At 43.3% G+C, this 18,615-nt stretch overlaps 1 protein-coding gene across 3 annotated transcripts in view; it reads left to right on the top strand.

Annotated features, from left to right (window-relative positions):
* STAB2 (stabilin 2) overlaps positions 1-18,615 on the top strand; it is an 89,220-nt gene that overhangs the window by 35,025 nt on the left and 35,580 nt on the right. For all 3 annotated transcript variants that reach the window (XM_064456144.1, XM_064456153.1, XM_064456133.1), the window contains 15 exons: positions 314-425; positions 3,227-3,407; positions 4,426-4,519; positions 4,743-4,901; positions 5,294-5,389; positions 6,736-6,831; positions 7,826-7,873; positions 10,272-10,408; positions 10,754-10,868; positions 11,817-11,894; positions 12,070-12,162; positions 12,274-12,381; positions 15,159-15,290; positions 16,379-16,504; positions 17,904-17,960. In XM_064456144.1, coding sequence (XP_064312214.1) covers positions 314-425; positions 3,227-3,407; positions 4,426-4,519; positions 4,743-4,901; positions 5,294-5,389; positions 6,736-6,831; positions 7,826-7,873; positions 10,272-10,408; positions 10,754-10,868; positions 11,817-11,894; positions 12,070-12,162; positions 12,274-12,381; positions 15,159-15,290; positions 16,379-16,504; positions 17,904-17,960 — 1,632 coding nt within the window. The remainder of the gene's footprint in view (positions 1-313; positions 426-3,226; positions 3,408-4,425; positions 4,520-4,742; positions 4,902-5,293; positions 5,390-6,735; positions 6,832-7,825; positions 7,874-10,271; positions 10,409-10,753; positions 10,869-11,816; positions 11,895-12,069; positions 12,163-12,273; positions 12,382-15,158; positions 15,291-16,378; positions 16,505-17,903; positions 17,961-18,615) is intronic.

The following is an 18,615-nucleotide window of genomic DNA, read 5'->3' as shown; positions in this document are numbered from 1 at the left end:
CAGGTTTATCTGGTTCCAACACACAGCACACAGGCATGGCTGGGGCTGGGTTTCCTACTCTGACACTTTTACTTTGCCCAGCACAGGGTAATGACCCAGCTCACTATTCTCACTTTAAAATGGCAAAGGAATACGGAATACACAGCAGCAAAGTACAAGCACAAGGAAAGCTTCTGCTTTTTCATCAAAGCTGAGGTTCTTCCTGGTAGTCTGTCACAGTCATAATATGGACAGGCATATAGTCTCTTCTGTGGGGAAGGATAAATATTTCTTTCAATTTATATATAGAAATCACCTCTTTTCCATATCACAGTGCATGGATGGTCTGGGTGGTAATGGGACCTGCGTTTGTGCTGAGGCATTTCAAGGTTCACGGTGTCAGTTCTGCTCAGACCCTGGCAAATATGGACCTCAGTGTGACAAAGGTAAGTACAGCCCTACTTACTCAGCCCAAGAGCACGGTCTATTTCTTTTGGACCCTAGTGACATTAGGATAGGAGTTGACTGCTCGCTAAACAGTTGCTACAGAGGATGAGCAAGATCTCTTGGGGTACTTTGATTTCTTACTTCAAAGGGATACACCATAAGGCCAGAGTCAATGAAAATCTTCTCACTGACTTAATTGGGCTTTCTGCAGGGGCCATAGCTTGCTTCATATTAATTTATTGTTCTTTTCATTTCTGTCTCCCTCACATAAGTAACTGAGAAATTCTTTGCTATTCCATTCCCTTCTGGTATTGCCCACAGCAGAACAGATTCTGCCTACAATGAAAAACATATGTAATCTAAGAAGAACTAGATCTATAAACAGATTGTGTTTAGGGCCACTTCATAATCATCTTTACTGAATAATTTCTTATCTATTGAATAGCTTATAGTTCTAGCAATCATCTTCTATATACTGACAGATTTAATTCTGTTACGTCAAACCATATTACATTGGAGAGTCCAAAGAATATACCACATCAAAATAGATATATTCCCCATCTACAAAATAATATTTGCACTAGCTGGATCCCTATATCCTGATGGGGCCTGATGAGATTCATCCAAGGGTACTTAAAGAGCTGGTTGATGTCATAGCAAGACCTCTCTCTTGGGACTCTGGAGAGGTCCCTGTTGACTGGAAGCTGACATTGCCCCAATCTTCAAGAAGGGCAACAGGGATGACCCTGGTAACTACAGGCCTGTCAGTCTCATTTCTGTGCCTGGCAAAATTGTGGAGAAGATTATTCTGGGAGTTATTGTAAAACACATGAAAGACAATGCAGTCCTTGGTGCCAGCCAGCACGGGTTCACAAGGGGAAAGTCCTGCTTAAAAAACAAGATTTTTTTCTTTGACAAGGTTGCCCACATAGTGGACCAAGGGAAGTCAGTCGATGTGATCTTTTCAGATTTCAGTAAAGCTTTTGATACTGTCTCTTAAAGTATCATCCTGAACAAAATGTCCAGCGTACAGCAGGACATTAAACATGTTAATGCAATGGGTGAGCAACTGGCTGATGGGTCCGGCTCAAAGGGTCATAGTAATTGGGATTACATTGGGCTGGCAGCCAGTCACTAGTGGGGTTCCGCAGGGATCCATCTTGGGGCCAGTACTCTTCAATCTCATCTTAAATGACTTGGATGCAGGCCTTGAAAGAATACTAATTATGTTTCCTGATGACACAAAATTGGGAGGAGCTGTTGACACTCACAAGGGCAGAGAGGCCCTGCAGAGGGATCTGGACAGACTGGAGAGCTGGGCAATCACCAACTGTATGAAGTTTAACAAGAGCAAGTGCCAGATTTTGCACCTCAGGCACAGCAACCCTGGACATACAGACTGAGGAACGAGCTGCTGGAGAGCACCTCTGCAGAGAGGGACCTGGGGGTTCTGGTCAACAGCAAGATGAACATAAGCCAATGGTGTGCCCTGGCAGCCAAAAGGGCCAACCGAGTCCTGGGGTGCATCAAGCACTGCATTGCAGCCGGTTGAGGGAGGTGATTGTCCTGCTCTGCTCTGTACTGGAGAGGCCTCACCTTGAGTACTGTGTGTAGTTTTGGGCACCACAGTGTATTAGGAATACAAAGCTACTAGACGGTACACAGAGGAGGGCCATGAAGCTGGTGAAGGGTTTAGAGGGGCAGTCGTATGAGGAGCAGCTGAAGTCGCTTGGTTTGTTCAGCCTGGAGACTGAGGGGAGACCTCATCATGGTCTGCAGCTTCCTCACAAGGGGAGGAGGAGGGGCAGTCACTGATCTCTTCTCTCTGGTGACCAACGACAGGACCCGAGGGAATGGCAGGAAGATGTCCCAGGGAAGGATTAGGTTGGATATTAGGAAAAGGTTCTTCACCCAGAGGGTGGTGGAGCCCTGGGACAGGCTCCCCAGGGAGGCAGTCACGGTGCCAAGCCTGACGCTATTCAAGAAGCACTTGGACTATGCCCTCAGACACATGATGTGAATTCTGGGGCTTCTGTGCTGGGACAGGAGCTGGACTTGATGATCCTCATGGGTCCCTTCCAACTCAGGACATTCTATGATTCTCTGATTTTTTTGACATGAAACTGCCTGTCACTCATGAAGCACAACTCACTCAAAGGTTCAGAGGTGCGTGGACAAAAACCAAAAGACAAATTCCATAAGAAAGGGTGGTATTGCCTAAGCTACAGTCCTGCCAAAGCAGTATGTGTTGGCTTAAAAAGTCACCACTAGCACTTCCTGGGTTTGCAGAAGGCTTACCTATTGCAACTTTTGGGCCCACTACTGTGCCTCCCAGCAGCTCTAATCACCCCAGCCCCAGCAAAATGCTTGTAGGTCTGTGCTGCTGCTCTGTGCACTAGCCCAGCACTGTGCAATTTGTAGGACTGTGGACTCAATATTAAAAGGTTTCCCATATCACTGAAAGTACGCCGAAAGTACGCCAAAAGTTGTGAATTGAAATAACTCTAGTTTTAATAGCCTGGGACAACATTTTGTTCCTACTTCTCTGAAGCAATTTGGCTTTCATTGATAGATAAGTGCACTATAAAGACAAATAGATTTTAAATTGTTATCCATAAAACACACCTGAAAAGACCTGGATATGTTAAAAAAAAATAAGCCCCCCAACAATGTGAGGCTTTAAAAAATACAAAAGTTTAGATTCTAGAAAAAAGGGACAACCCAATTCATAAGAAATGCTGTGTAAGGATAGATGACTTTTACCACTGTGGGACTGCACATTGTCATTTATCTCTGGTAGAGTGCCTCTGCATCTATGGAAAGTGCGATAACCGAATAGACAGCGATGGGATCTGTCTTCCTGGATCATGCAGAAGTGGATACACGGGGAAATTCTGCGACAAGCAGTTTGTTCCCTGCGAGCCCTCCCTACAGCTCTGCCATGCACATGCAGACTGTCAGCTTAGCGGTGGCACAGTGAGGTAAGTCAGTAACTTGGATCTAATTAATATTTACTATGATGCAGCTCTTTCCTATTTGCTTGATCAGAACAGCACCTTGTGGCAGTACACAAACATCAGCCACTGAAACACTGCTATGTGGCAAATAAGCATAAACATGCACTGCACAGACCTTGAGTTGCAAGATGGTAGTTAAGAGTTCTCGATGCCCTGTCCTGTACCTTATATTTAACGGTGATCTGATAGCTGCATACAGATCTGATCCTTGTTCAGAAGACTGCCTTCCTATCAACATCTACAAAGGCTTTTAGGAACCTTTTATTTCTAACCATCCCTTAGCGAATTAGGAGTCTGAGCCTTTTTAAAAAACAAACTCCCAAGCAGTTTGGGGATAGATAGCTCACTCTGGTCAGCTCAGGTAATATTTGCATGCCACAACACTATGGACTTCAGCACAGGCTCTCCAGTCCTGGCAGGACTGGTCACAAAACTCTGCTGCTGCTACAGCTGCCTTGCGCTTGCCTCACACTCACCTTCACATGCAGCAACTTTGCCTCTTGCTGCAGTGTATTCATAATGAGTTATCACACAAAGTAGAATGTGGGATGCTGCGTAACTTCAGAGATTAAGAGATTCCATCCAATATGGGCTAATCTTGGAGGGAACCAGGGACAGAGGGGGTCTCATTGTCTTGCATACATTTCAGGGAAAGAGCTATCTTCTGTGTCACTGAAAGAAAGAGCAACCCTAACTCATAATTAATTTGGGGCTATTGGCTCACCTTTGCAAAGGTCACATCAACACAGAATTAATTTCACTCCCCATCTCATACCCAGAGAATGGACCCCTGATTTGATTTAATTAACCCAGTCAATATTTTGGGGAAAAAATTATAATGCATACACTTAAGCTATTTGCATCATGAATCCAAGGTTACCAATTTTAAGATGCCTATAAATAGTATGTTACAGTGGAAAAAATCACTTCACTTTACAGCTGTGCTATCATGTTTAATGCCTTCCTCCTCTTGTCTCTATAGATGTGTTTGCAAACCTGGCTATGAGGGAGATGGCATGAGCTGCAGCAAAGTTGATCCCTGTGCTGCTCTAAACCCAGGTGGCTGTAATATCAATGTAAGTATGTGCTTTTCCCACAGACCCTGACACCATACAGAAGTAGGCAGTAAGGAAGGTTTGGCAAGAAACTTTTGCAGAAGGAAGGTCACAGTTTTCACTGCAGTTTCAAGCTTTCCCCCGATAGCAGCATCACTACTGCTTAGACAAGCCCTACACGCCTTACACTTAAAGCCAAATGCCACCTAACTGTCTTGTATGGACACCTCTGTCTCCCTTCCAGGCCGAGTGCATTCAGACAGGCCTGGGAGAGCACACATGCATTTGCCAGGCAGGATGGACAGGCAATGGAAGGGACTGCTCAGCCATCAACAACTGCCTGCTGCCCACCGCGGCAGGGTGCCATGAAAATGCCACCTGCATATACGTTGGGCCAGGTCAGGTACGTCCTTTCACATTCATTGACACCTTCAACACTAGTCCTCACCTCTTTTGCTCTGCTGGTACTTCCTACCCTGTTTTCTTCCCCAAATTCTCCTTTCCCTACCAGCCATAAGACTATTTCCACATGGCACTCTCTACCCAAAGCAGTCTCTTCAGTTCCTATCCCAGTGCGCCCTCCCTCCTACGTGGTGGTGTTCTGGCAGCAAATACTTTTTAGTAAGGGCATTAGTAGATGTCAGGTGTAAAGGTCTTCTGAAGATATTAATCAGTGTTATTCCACTGAAGTCAATGGAGCTACGCAGAAACATGGAGAGACTAATTCACCACGTATAGAATACGCAGACTATTTTAATCATTTTAAGGAATTGCTGTGTTTTATTGAAATGACAGAATGACTGCAAGTGTAAGGATGGATTTCGGGGGAACGGAATTGAATGTACACCCATAAACTCATGCCTGGAACAAAATGGAAAATGCCATTATCTGGTGAGTAATTAATCATTCCCTGAACAAAGGGTTCAGATGCTTATCACACCTTGCCTCCTGTGCACACCATAGAGTTTGCTTGCCATTTCAAGCTGCAGTTTCTGTCTGAGTTGGAACAAAGCTTTCCAAGCAGTGCTACAAGTACCAAAATGTTATGTGAACCACGTCGGTATGTCAAATGCTGACAGAGGACAGTATGCTCACAGTATGCTACATGAGGACAGACAGCAACGGCTGCTCCCAATTCTGCCTGTACAGAAGGAGTGTCTCAAGCCTGGAGTAAATAAATGCTGCTTCTCTACCAGCAATTACAATTCGGATGCAATAGATGGGTCTGCCATACTCAGGTGAAGAGACAGGGCCCAGTTTATATAGGAAGGAAGTAAGAAAGGATGGAGCAAAGGTTTAGACTCCTAGACCTAGTGCATGGTGGGCAGTTGGTGGAGTTTGTCCTACCCCATGCAACGCTACAGGCTCGGGGAGGAGTGGCTGGAGAGCTGCCTGGTGGAAAAGGATCTGGGGGTGTTGGTTGACAGCCGGCTGAACATGAGCCAGGAGTGTGCTTAGGCGGCCAGGAAGGCCAATGGCATCCTGGCTTGTATCAGGAATAGTGTGGCCAGCAGGACTAGGGAGGTGATCATGCCCCTGTACTCGGCACTGGTGAGGCCGCACCTCAAATACGGTGTTCAGTTTTGGGCCCCTCACTACAAGAAGGACATCAAGGTGCTGGAGTGTGTCCAAAGAAAGGCAACAAAGTTGGTGAAGGCTCTAGAGAACAAGTCTTATGATGAGTGGCTGAGGGAGTTGGGGTTGTTTAGTGTGGAGAAGAGGAGGCTGAGGGGAGACCTTATTGCTCTCTATAACTACCTGAAAGGAGGTTGTAGTAAGGTGGGGGTCAGACTCTTCTCCCTAGTGACAAGCAATAGGACAAGAGGAAACGGCCTTAAGCTGTGCCAGGGGAAGTTTAGGTTGGATATTAGAAAAAACTTCTTCACCGAAAGGGTTGTCATGCACTGGAACAGGCTACCCAGGGAAGTGGTTAAGTCTCCATTCCCGGAGGTATTTAAAAGAAGGGTAGATATGTTGCTTGAGAATATGCTTTAGCGGTGGACTTGGCAGTGATAGGTAAGCGGATGGACTTGATGATCTTGAGGGTCTTTTCCAGCCTTAACGATTCTATGATTCTATGATTCTATAGGAGGGTCAAGACATCCATGGAAGATGGTATGAAGAGCCTTTGTTAAGGTTATGTCTGTATATGACTGTGTATATGGAAGAGAGTTTACAGGCCATCCTTGCTCTTGACAAGTTGAGTATTTGACAAGTTCTCTCTTTCTGGTTTAAAGGCAACTTGCCAGTTTGAGCCTTCACGCGGCTGGAAGTGTGTGTGCCCAAATGGCTACGAAGGAGATGGTAGAATATGCTATGGAAATGCTGCAGATGTAAGTAAGATGGTCATCTTATCTGAGCACAGGACTTACTGCACAGTTCTCACATGGGTTCTTAACCAGAGAGATAGCAAAGCCATTGTAAACAGTTAGAAAAATGTGATGCCCACCAGTGCTATCTGCAGACACTGTTCCTGCTGGAGACTCTTGCCTGGAACAAAAATGATCTGTTGTATTTAAAAACATAGCTTGGAAAAGGGCCTAAGGGATCCAAGAATATTTCTTGAAGACAAATTGAAAAATGCCAGCCCTGGAGGCCTAATGTGCAGAAGTGCTAAGCACTCACCTCCCAGCTGGGAGCGGTGAGCACCCAGCTCTTACAAAGTTCTGCCTTGAGGTCTCTCTCAGTGGAAATGGTCAATTTATCATGTTAAAACAAACCATGCTAACCAGCAGGCAAATAAATCCAGAACAAGTAAATTGGTTAAATGAATGCACATTTAACATTGTATGAAAAATGAAAGTCAGCTGTCCCAGCCATTGGCAATAAGCTTACATGGCTCTTAGCACTATCTGCTGTCCCTGCTCATACCATCATCCATCTCTGTTCAAAGTACTGTGGCAGAATAAAGGTTCTCCACTTGCAGGATGATATGTAAGATGCAGTACAAATACTAAGCAATACAACATACCTTTTTTTCAACTAATTTTGCACTGAAGAAGAAATTTAGGTTTACATTCCCAGAAAATTAACACTTAGCCTGAGGTCAGTACACGTTACGTACCGAGCTCAGGCACACCCAATACACCTAAGCAATAGATGGCCTGATTTTCAAAGAGTTGGTAACTCACAATTCCCATTACCAGAAAGTATCAGTACTAGAAAAACATTAATGTCCTCCCTTTTCACAGACACTGAAAATCTCCTCCTCCATGACACATCTGCCAGACCAGACACAGCAAGTTACACACAGGCTACAGCACAAGTACTTTGGGACACCTAATTATAGCTTGTATACTCATTCTCTCTCTTTCTCTTTCTAATCAGGAGTTATCTACTCTGTCAGAAGCAGCTGCATTTAACCAATGGGTTAATGTAAGTAGCCTTCATGGTTGATTTTTTTAGAATGTTCAAGTTTGCAGAAATACATGAGCCTTTTAGCCTTTAGAAATAGAACCTTACAGCAATATTCCCATCACACAGCAGAGCCTCATGCTCTGGAGAGGCATCAGAGTACCTCTCCCACTGGTCACGGTGAGGCTGATCATCTGGTTCCCTATTTCTGCCTGAAAACCAAATTCTGATCCCAAATTCAAGCAAATGAGGAAGCTTCACAAGCAGAAGAGAAGGTTACAAGCCCATTCTCTGAGGCAGGGGGCTACATAAGCCATGACTCACCCTGTGCATAAATACCCCATGATCCAGATGACCAGCAACAGGGTACAAGCGGAGCCTGAATACGTGCCCAAGTGGCTCCTTCCAACTTCCCTCATGCAATAAAATTACAAGTAAGTGAAGAGGGATGACAATGCCTTACCCTTCCCATTTTCACTGAGCCCTATGCGAGGAAAATGCAGCCGTATGGCAGGTCAGCGAGCTGCTGCCACAGCAAGCAAGGAGGGAAAAATTCAGTCTGTGTGGGCTTTACTGAGGTGCAGGAAATGAAGGGAAATTAGCTTGTTTGGCTTCAGATTAGGGAGGAAACACCAATTTAGATGGAAAAAAACTTCTAGATAGATTGATTGTCACTGTCTACTTTTTATTTTCACAAGTATCATCTATTACTAGAGCAGCAGTAACATTAGAGGTCCTACCCCACTGTGGTTGGTTGGCACTGTGTGAATAAAGATTAAAACAAGTTTCTCCCATAAAGAGCTTAAAACCTAAATATAAGAAGTGTATAGCAAATACATGGCAAACAGAAAGGAAAAGGGATATGTTAATGAATAGCATCAGAAGCAGAAGTCGCAGCATATTAGCTGCTTTCATGTTTTTCAAAGTTAGACAGCTCGGGGATCATTCAAGCATGCAACTGCAGCAGGGACTTCAGAGAGCTGCTTAAAAGAGAGGCCAGTGTGGCTAATTTAAATCAGTTATCTGCCTGGCCCTGGGCTTAGACTACAGCACTGGACACTGTAAAGAGAAACTAATGAAGTTAAAGAAATGAGCACAATAGGAAAGGCTGTTCACCTGCTAATATGCTCTTTAGATAATGAAGCAGGGGCGGGGGGATGGAATCAGGGAGCAAGTTCTGTATAATCTACTGAAACAGCAATATGGAAATTTCTGCTATACTTCAGAGAAATTGTATCCCTTAAATTAAAAAATGGTAGCTACAAATTCGAGCAAAGTAGGGAAGTATATCCATCCGTGGGGTTTGAAACTTCATACTTGAGCAGGAATGTGATGTTTACCACTTTCCATAACCAAATATTTTTCTTGCTGGGCAGGAAGGGTGAGAAAGGGAAGTGTGTTGCTATTTCTGTGTTTAAATATTTGGAACATGACAGTGATGATGGCTAGAAAGAAAGATGATCTTAACAGAGACAAAATTCCCAGCTATTTAAGGGAGACAATTCCCTTCTTGTCTTAAAACCCGGTATGGGTATTGAAGGACTATCCAAAACAAGCCAGCTTCCAGGCAGCATACAAGGTGCAAAAAGGTAGAACCCAAGCTCATATTGCTCCCTCAAGTTTTGCAGTATCAAAAATGGCAAGTTGGAGAACCTGTAAAAAGTTTGGAGAACCACATCTTCAGCAAGATCAAATTCAAATCTTTAGCTCTCCTTTTTCTACCCCACAAAAAAATCCATGCAACTGGAAAAACCCTCTCCAGTAAAGGCTCTCTCCATCCTTAAGGCAGATATAAACATATGGAAGATGTCCATGCATACTACAGAGCCCACATCCCCTGTCTAAAATTAGAGCTGTCAGCAGCCAGCCCCACTGCAGTGCTAGTGGGCACAGATATCCCTTGGACATCTTGAAAAATCCCAGCTATGTTAAATAGCCTTATGCCAAATGGGAACATTGTGTCATGTGGGTTTCTTATTTCATGGTTCATTATCCTTCTATTAAATAGCATGGAGTGCTCTGTAAGAGCAGGTTACCTGAAGTTATCAGTAACCAGTAGTATTTATCGCCATGATTTTTTTGGTTTTTTTCACATTCATGTGCATAGAATAGAATCCATGAGACAGACTAACTTTTGTGGGAGGTAACTTATGTGTTTCATAACACAAAACAACTCTGACCTAAACATTCCTTCTGCCCTTTAAATGCTGGCAATCTATTCTGCAAAAAATAGACACTCATTTACCATTTTTGTACAGCTCTAAATACTTTTGTCCAAGTCATTGCTTGGTATAATAGTTTTTCCTCTCCAGGCCGGTCACAAAGCACGTCACATGCTCCATCTTGCTAAAAAGTCACCGACTGCTATTTATAGATCATCCTCAGGATGAATCATTTTATGCTTTTTACTTTCATGCAGGAGGCTGAGATAAACTCAGTGTTGTCCACCACCTCAAACCTAACTGTCCTTGTGCCTTCTCTTCAAGCAATTGAAAACATGGATGAAGATGAGAAAGCCTTTTGGATATCAAAGAGTAACATCCCAACTCTACTGAAGTACGTTAACAGTTTGGTGTTTGGGGGTTTTTTAATGAATTGCTTTCCATTCCAAACAAGACTTTGGTCTGAAGCCTCTAAAGCAAGACAGCTCTTACGTTTTTAAGGGAAGGACATAGGATTCCCCTTCTAATTACGTTGGCACAAATCTCTGTAGCAACTCCACTGAAAACAAAGACGTGATTTGTATTACATCAGAAATGTTTAAAGGCCAAGCTAAGATCAGAACTAGGTATTGTACAAACAATTCCTGCTTTAAACCACAGTTTTAGACACACTAACCATATTTATCTGAAAAAAAAATTAGAAAATACAAAATCTTCAAATCCAGTTAATTTCCTTTAGGTATCATGTATTGACAGGAGTTTACAGCTTTGCTGATTTCCAGAATTTATCGTCCTCTGACATGCTGCCAACATCCCTACAGAGCAACTTCCTACGCTTGTCCAAAGAAAATGGGGTGAGATGAGCTGCAAACCTCTGTTGTATCATACACCAAACCCTGACCATCACTGCCACTGGCTTTCTTGACTTGCAAAAACCACACAGATATTATGTACCTATATTAAAAAAAAAAAAAGACTGTGTCATAAAATTAAAGGAATAGATCAATTATATTGGGCCCTCTGGGAGAAGCATTAACTTGATTTTCTCCACCACTTTACCTAGCTGAAATTTGTCAACAATATTATTTATTCCTAATGTCCCAGTAGCTGCTGCAAATGCTGGACAGTCTCATAGCCAAACGGAAGGCAGTCCCTGAACTAATTTAAGATGAAGAGCATCAAGGAAACCCAATGACTTATTTTAGGGACCTGGGAAGGTAGGAGGAAGCAGTGATACTACGCACATGTATGCATGTGCAACCTGATAGTCCCAAACCACCCAATGGTATTTTTAATGGTAAATAACTCCAACTGAGAGCCCTTCCGCCTCAGCTTTTTTTTTCTTACTACTCCATGTTCTGAGGAGGATTTTCTGGAAATCCATATGGCACATTTAACCTCTTCGTCCCCATTAAGGGATGGAAAAGTTCCCTTTGCCTCCCTTCCCCAAGGGAAAAATCATTAATGGGATCCTTCAAAGCTGCACAGACACAGGAGGGCGTGAATCAGCACAGGAGCTCATCCTGCCATGGGGTGGAGGTGAGCACACCTACCCTGAGTAAATACCCCAGTGTGAGCGACCCCATGGATTTGCTGGTCTGCATGTGGTGAGCACCACTGAGTCCCAAAGTCACCTCTCCTGCACACAGTTCCCTGAGGGTGGGTGCACACTGGCATGAGCGGGGCTGTGGTGGAGCCCCAGGCAAGCTTTTGGGAAGGTGTGGAAATCCACAGCACGAACTGCCAGGAACACACTGCCACTGCGATGCAAAAGCAAACCCTTTCTCCTTTCCTTCTTTCAGAACCTCACCCTTGAGGGTGCTCACATCGTGGCTGGCGACATCGCATCCACAAACGGGATCATACATGTCATTGATAAGGTATACGGCCACATAGGAAGGATTTGTTCCTCTGCACCACGAGCAGTGGAAAATAATTAGCAACTCTTGGAAAAAAGTTTCTCACAGAACAGCATTTCATCCTGCATCTGATCCTTTCAGCTGCTACCACAGCACGTGCACATGCGCTGACACGGGATATCTGCTCTCTTTTCAGGTTCTGACCCCCCTCCGCAGCACTGTCATGCCGAGGCTGCTGGCCCGCCTAGAGCAAATGCCTGATTACTCCATTTTCAGGGGCTACATTATTGTAAGCTTTCACATCCTTTTAAGAATAGAAGCAGTTCTCTGTTTTGTTTGCATTTGGACTGGTATCAGACTATTAGTGGTCATTCTGATTTGTTTTTGTGTTTCACAACAGCAATACAGCCTGGCAAATGAAATAGAAGCTGCAAACACCTACACAGTCTTTGCCCCCAATAATGATGCCATAGAAAATTACCTGAGGGATAAAAAGTCTGTTACTCTGGTACGTATTACTCACAAGACTTGCCTTAACAGCTCAGTATAGTATCTCATCTCAGTTTCAAGTGGATGGATTGAGAGGACACAGAAATAGGAAGAGGGATTTTTTTTTCTAGAAATCCATTAAGTTTGGGTTTGTTTTTAACACCAGAAGAGGCAAGGAGGGATGGATCCAGCTTTCCAGCTTTATTTTCCTGGCTTGCTAGAACCACCTAGCTATTTGGTCTGGGTTTTGTCCTCCTCTAGGTTAAAACCATGCTGATAATATCCAAGACATTTCATCAGTAGACTTTTTTTTTTTTTTGCAAAGAACATCAGTACAGGAATGACCAGGAATAACACTGAAATGTGTTTCCTATGTGAACAAGCCTAGTCCCCTGTCATCACTGGCAACCCCATCATCAATAATCCCAAAAAATATTCTGACTTTTCCTTAAAACTATCCAGATGCTTGCCCTGCCACTCCTGCAGGAATGCTATTGCCCAGCTACTTTCCACAGACCATTTATAACCCCAGTCTACAAGCACTGCTGGCCAGTCCCAGGGCTGAGAAAAAAATTCTGGAATTTTCCTGTCTAGAAAAATTTCCTCAGGCAAACCCCATTGCTGCTGCCTACTCCCAGGACCCCCACACCAGGCTCATGCCTGACCTGGCCTCCAGCTCCTCCTACCAGCATGGATACGTCCTTCCCACCTCCCCTGCCAACCTCAGTCCTCAGGCCCAGAACTAGTCTATATTATTTTGACAACACACCTCTGGCCAGTTTAGATCCCTTTATTCTTACTCCAGGAATATGCTTTAGCTGAAACAACTTTCTCTCTCTGGCATTTGTGCCCTGATATATTTACAAGGCCAAACAGCCTTCTCAATCCCATCAGTCTCCTCCCAAGATAAACTATCCATTTTTTGCGTCATCTCAGCGCCTTTCTTTGCATTTGCTCCAGTTTGAAACAACTTTATCAAATGCACATATCAAGAGCCACACCTTGCAGAGGAAGTTTCACCCATGACTTGCTCAATAACATTATACTTCCCTGCCTCTTCCATAAATATTTACCCTGCTGCACTCTGTCCTTACTTCCATGGTCTCCATTTACAGGCAGGAAGCTGAGGAGCACAGGGTTCAAATGACTTGTCCCAAAACATTTACCACCAACCAGCAGATGCAGGACAGCAAAAGTCCTGGCGGCTGCCTCACTGGAAGAATTCACACATGATCAAGCTATGTCTGCTCAAATGATTTTTGAACACTATTTTAGTTAGTTTCATACACGACATCATCATTTCCGCATGACTGTAAGAGGCATTTATAGCAAACTTGGAGAGGCACATAGGTAGCTTTAAGACATCGATCCCGTTATATTCAGGTTACGCACACACAGAAATCCTTTTCACTTTCAATACTTACCAATGTTTCTTCTGTCTTTCTTCCATCCTCCCAACCTTACCTCATATGGCAATCTGACAAAGAAAATCAGAAAACAACCATGAGGTTAAGCCTGCCTAAGCCTTATCCTCTTCATGAAACACCTTGGGAGAACTCTGCTGCAGAGAGAAGAGCTTGGCATAGAGAAGAGACCCCATTTCTTGGCCTTGCTGGAAGCAAGGTTTTGTTCTCACTCTGCTGGTGATTAAAGGCAGAAATGGAGGTGCATGAGACTTAACTTTTCCTCCAAAGCATCCAACTCAGGAAGATTAAATAGGGTTGGACTTTGATGGAGGCCTATACCTTAGTAGATTAGCTCTATCTTAATTCCCACCTTCTTGTCTGCAAATAATTAGTTGTCAAATTTGTGGAAAACAAAGCAGAATGAGTCCCACCCTGTAAGATGTAAAGACCATTACTTCACTATGTGGGCAAAGCCAGGCAACATCACAAATCTTGCAACATGGGGTTGTTTCATTCTTTCACACACTTTTGACGGAGCTGAAGAGCGGGGAGCAGTGTGGATGTTCAGAACAAAGGAACAGCAGGCAATGGGATTTCCCACAAGCACCTTTTATTGCAAAGACATACAGCTGCAGAAGCACTACACATGTTGGCCAGGCAGCTCCTAAACCCTCTAAATGCCCCAGCTTCTCTCACATCTGCAAATCTCTCACAAATACATCCCTCCTCCAAGTCAGGGAGTCCCCTGCTTCAGAACAAGATGCAGAAGCCTTGGGAAGCCCTCACAAAATTTTGATGTACAGAGAATAATTTTACCACATCAATAAAAAAATTAATACACTCTCTCAATAATGCATAGAAAACTTTCCAATTAACAGGTATGGGTCTAGCACTTTATTGACTGAAGATGACCTTAAAGATTTAAAAAAAAAAACCAAACCTATAAATTGCTGTAAATATTAATCTATAGGTTATTCAGGCATTCCCAAAGGAGGAAGGAACACGTATGGGGAAGATTTTAAAAGCATTCGTGAACATGCAACTTTTGATGTCAAAGGAACTCATGAAGTTCAGAGTCCTAAAAAATCATTGGACTAACTTTTCCCTGAATCTGTCAGTCAGCCCTATACACAGAAGGAGACACTACCAAGCACAAGAAAACCTTTGTCCAGCCAGGTCAATAGCCTTCCATCCCCCATGTCAATAAAAGTTTCATTGTGACAGGAATGTAGACACTCCACAGTAAGATATATGAAATAACCTGCCACCTGGAGAAGACTCTCCTTAAATTCAGGCAATTTATATTTGGCTTATACCCTGTGGGAGGAGCTAGCCCAAAGAATTTTCCATGCTTTGTTACATAACTCTGAATGTAATCATGTGTTTGCAGGATGAAGGCCAAATCCGCTATCACATTGTGCTGGATGAGAAGCTCCTGAAGAACAACCTGCACAACGGCATGCACAGGGAGACCATGCTGGGGTTCTCCTACCAAGTTGGTTTCTTCCTCCACAATGGCCAGGTACTGCTGTCTGCACTTGCTCAGAGAAACCTGTTTCCTGCTTTTTACAAATCCAGCTTCAACTTTAAAACTAACATGTGGTCGAAAAGAGCTACCGCACCCCACATTAGTTTCTGGGACTTCATAGCACAAAATATGTCACTCCAATGCAATGTCTCTCTCAGACCTGCTTAATTCAAAGTCATCCTTGAAGGGATCTTTGATTGAATTTGATTTCAGTTACCCTGTTCTCATTTAGCATTGCATTTTAGAAACTGCTGTGGTGGATGTGCATCTCAAGCAGCTATAAGCCGGCATCACAAAGCAGTCATTAATGTGAATTCCAAGAGCTATTAGAATCCTGCCTTGAATTATAAAACATTAATTCTACTTTCTGTGGATTTACTCCACTTTCAATCCTAAGAGCTTGAAGCACTTGGCTATAAATATGAATTGCCTTTCATCGCCACTCATGGGAAAATCGGGCACAGCAAGGTTAAGCACCACACCCAATTCTGTGGCACAGCTGGGAAGGGAACTTGGGCCTCTTCCTCCTCTGTCGCAGAGCTCCCTCTGGGCATAGGCAAGAGAGGGCAGAAAGCTTCTCGCCAAAGCAGTTTCAGCCCTGCTGTTTGCTCTGCCCACAGCAGAGCCTTGGAAGAAACATCTGCTTGTGGGTCTGCTGCTGGTGAGGGCACAACAGGATTGTGGGGTAGCAGTGAGACGATGAAAGTCCTCCTTGAAACAAAAGATGTCGGGAGGACTTCCCTGAAGGCCATCATCCCCCACAGACAGAAAATTCAGCTCTTGGTTTGCTTTAGGGTCCTTCTTCAAAACCTTTACACCCCTCAGCGGAAAAAGCTGCTCTGCCAAATCCTATTGCTAAGGAACTTCACCAGGCTGCATGTCATCTCATGCCCTCCAGTCTGGTGAAGCTCTTAAATGCAGCAAAACTGGGTTGTGAGCAAGTGCTTGACGTTAACAACGTTCTTTGGTTTTCCTGAAGAGAGGCTTGTACATTGCTCCTTCTTTCACCCACTATTGCTACAGTTACCATAAAACTACCAAATAGCTCTGCTGCTTTCTAACGGATTGCATTTCTTTTTTAGCTGTTCATAAATGATGCACCTATAAGCTATACAAATGTTGCAACAGACAAAGGAATTATTCATGGTTTGGGAAAAGTCCTGGAAATCCAGAAGAATAGATGTGATATCAATAATACCGTGATCACTGTAAGTGGTTCTGTTCACATAGATGTTTAAAGGCCCATCAGAGAGATCTATAGCCAAACACAGCTAAAATGTACAGGACATGTGACTTTGTATATCCCAGTAAGGAATGCATGCATTTTCCAGAAAAAAATTCCTACCAGAGTTTTAGCATCTATTAAGACTGCTTTGATCCTGCAATCAGTGAACTGACAATCTAGATAAAATATAGAGTAGCACAGGAATAAGACATTCCTAAGCTTTAATTTTCAGAAAATAACAGTAATGCATTATTCTAATGCATCTTCATAGCCAGGGCACTTGTTTATAAAGTAAACAAGTGAAAAAAAAAAAACCTGGAAAATAAAATGTTGTTAGTAAGGAAAAATGTTTCTTGTAATTCCAGGTGCAGATTAGTCCTGCACATACACGTGAATTCCTCCTGCCCTCCGAGTAAAGCATTCTCCCTCTTTTGTTCCTTCCACATGTGAAATACAAATGAGTTTACATTCCTTTAAATAGGATGTGGTTTCCTCAATCTGGCAGAGAAAGGTTCCCTTTGTCTTTTCTACCACTAAGTCAAAAAGGACAGCAAACAGGCGGGTACCTCCCTTTTTTATGGAGCATGCAATGAACTAGACAAGGAAGACAAAGTGAGATTTGTCCTTCAGTTAAAGCAAACTTAACAGGCATGAACTTTGCAGCTTAATTCTTTTCCTTGGGATACAGTCCCATATCTGAGTGTATATCACTCAAGGCTTTCCCCCAGATTTGCTCTGTCAGGTACTAACCAGGCTTCGCACATAGTCTTTGGTTTTCCAACGGAAAATTATTTTCCCTGCTATGTTCAAATGCAACAACATACATAAATATCCATTTAAGCCTTACTAAAACTTAGCACATACTTAGCTAGACAGGAATAATATTAAACATTGCATATGAGGTACAACATGTACCTAAGCATTTTGCAGAAAATGACCTTACATGTGCAAATGAGTCACACACATATCGCATAGGATGTATACACCATATGAGTTTTCCATTTCCAAGCTGCTATTGCTCCTGTGCCACAGGCAAACTATGTCCAAGCTGAGGATTTTCCTTTTATTGTGCTTTCAATGGGGAGGCCTTTGAGAAGCATTGCTTTAGAAGAGCAAAGCAAAATATCCAGATCTTTCCTTCTCCTTCCCCTTGGGAGAAGGCTTCCCATGGGGTGTCCCTACAGACACGCTGGTAGGGATGTTCTTCCCTGCAGAGCAGTTCTTCCTTGCTACCCTAGCCACCTTTGCCACAGGGATTGTCCTGACTATGTACCCTCAGAGCTAGTTTTAGAAATATAGCTGGAAATCATGCATTTTCTATTAAATAACCTGTCTGCAGCTCTCTACAGTCTGTTAACTACCTCCCATTTGTGTTGCTTAAGGAAAAGTGCAGAATTTGTTCACAGCCATCAAGTTGTCCCCCAGGAACAAGAGAAATAGTAAGTATTTTTTCATTAATGTTAATTTATTTTTTTAATCAAAACTGAGCATAGATGCATTCAATCCTGTTTTTAATATAATGGCCTCAGCTTCAGCAAAAGTTACTGTAGTTACTTCAGCCTTCTACACACATTGCTTACAGTCAATAGATTCCATCCACCCTGGGATCAAGGTAACAGTTTAAAGATAGTTTTATCTTGAAAGAACAGTCTCTAATATGCATTAGGACAACTGAAGCCTCCTCAAACTGCAAAGGTTACCTCTACCATGCAAAACCGAGCGAGTTGAACATGGTCTGGAGTATGCTTGCTACAGGAGGAATTAAAGAAGCAGCTTTTAGCCCTTCAAGTCAGAGCAAACTCAACCTGACCCCAGCAATATGCTGTGAGTTATAGTCACAAGGAGACTTGGAGACTATAAAGACTTTGGGTGCCCAGGTCCAATGCATGAGAACTGCAGATATTTAGCAGGTCCCTGTCAACCACAATAAGGCCTAGAGTTTCTTGGCATCTAAATTCCTCTGGGAAAGCCCCTCTGTTGCGATTATATAAGCATATTTTCCTTTATACTTTTTACATTTTTAATTAATTTTGCCAGTAATAAGATTCCAAAGCAGATCAAGTCCCATCCACCCCATTAAAGTAATTGGCTGAA

This window comes from Phalacrocorax carbo, chromosome 1 (genome assembly GCF_963921805.1).
Source record: "Phalacrocorax carbo chromosome 1, bPhaCar2.1, whole genome shotgun sequence".
Classification (NCBI taxonomy): domain Eukaryota; kingdom Metazoa; phylum Chordata; class Aves; order Suliformes; family Phalacrocoracidae; genus Phalacrocorax; species Phalacrocorax carbo.
The sequence above is the reverse complement of the archived record's forward strand: the minus strand, read 5'-3'. Positions and strand labels throughout refer to the sequence as shown.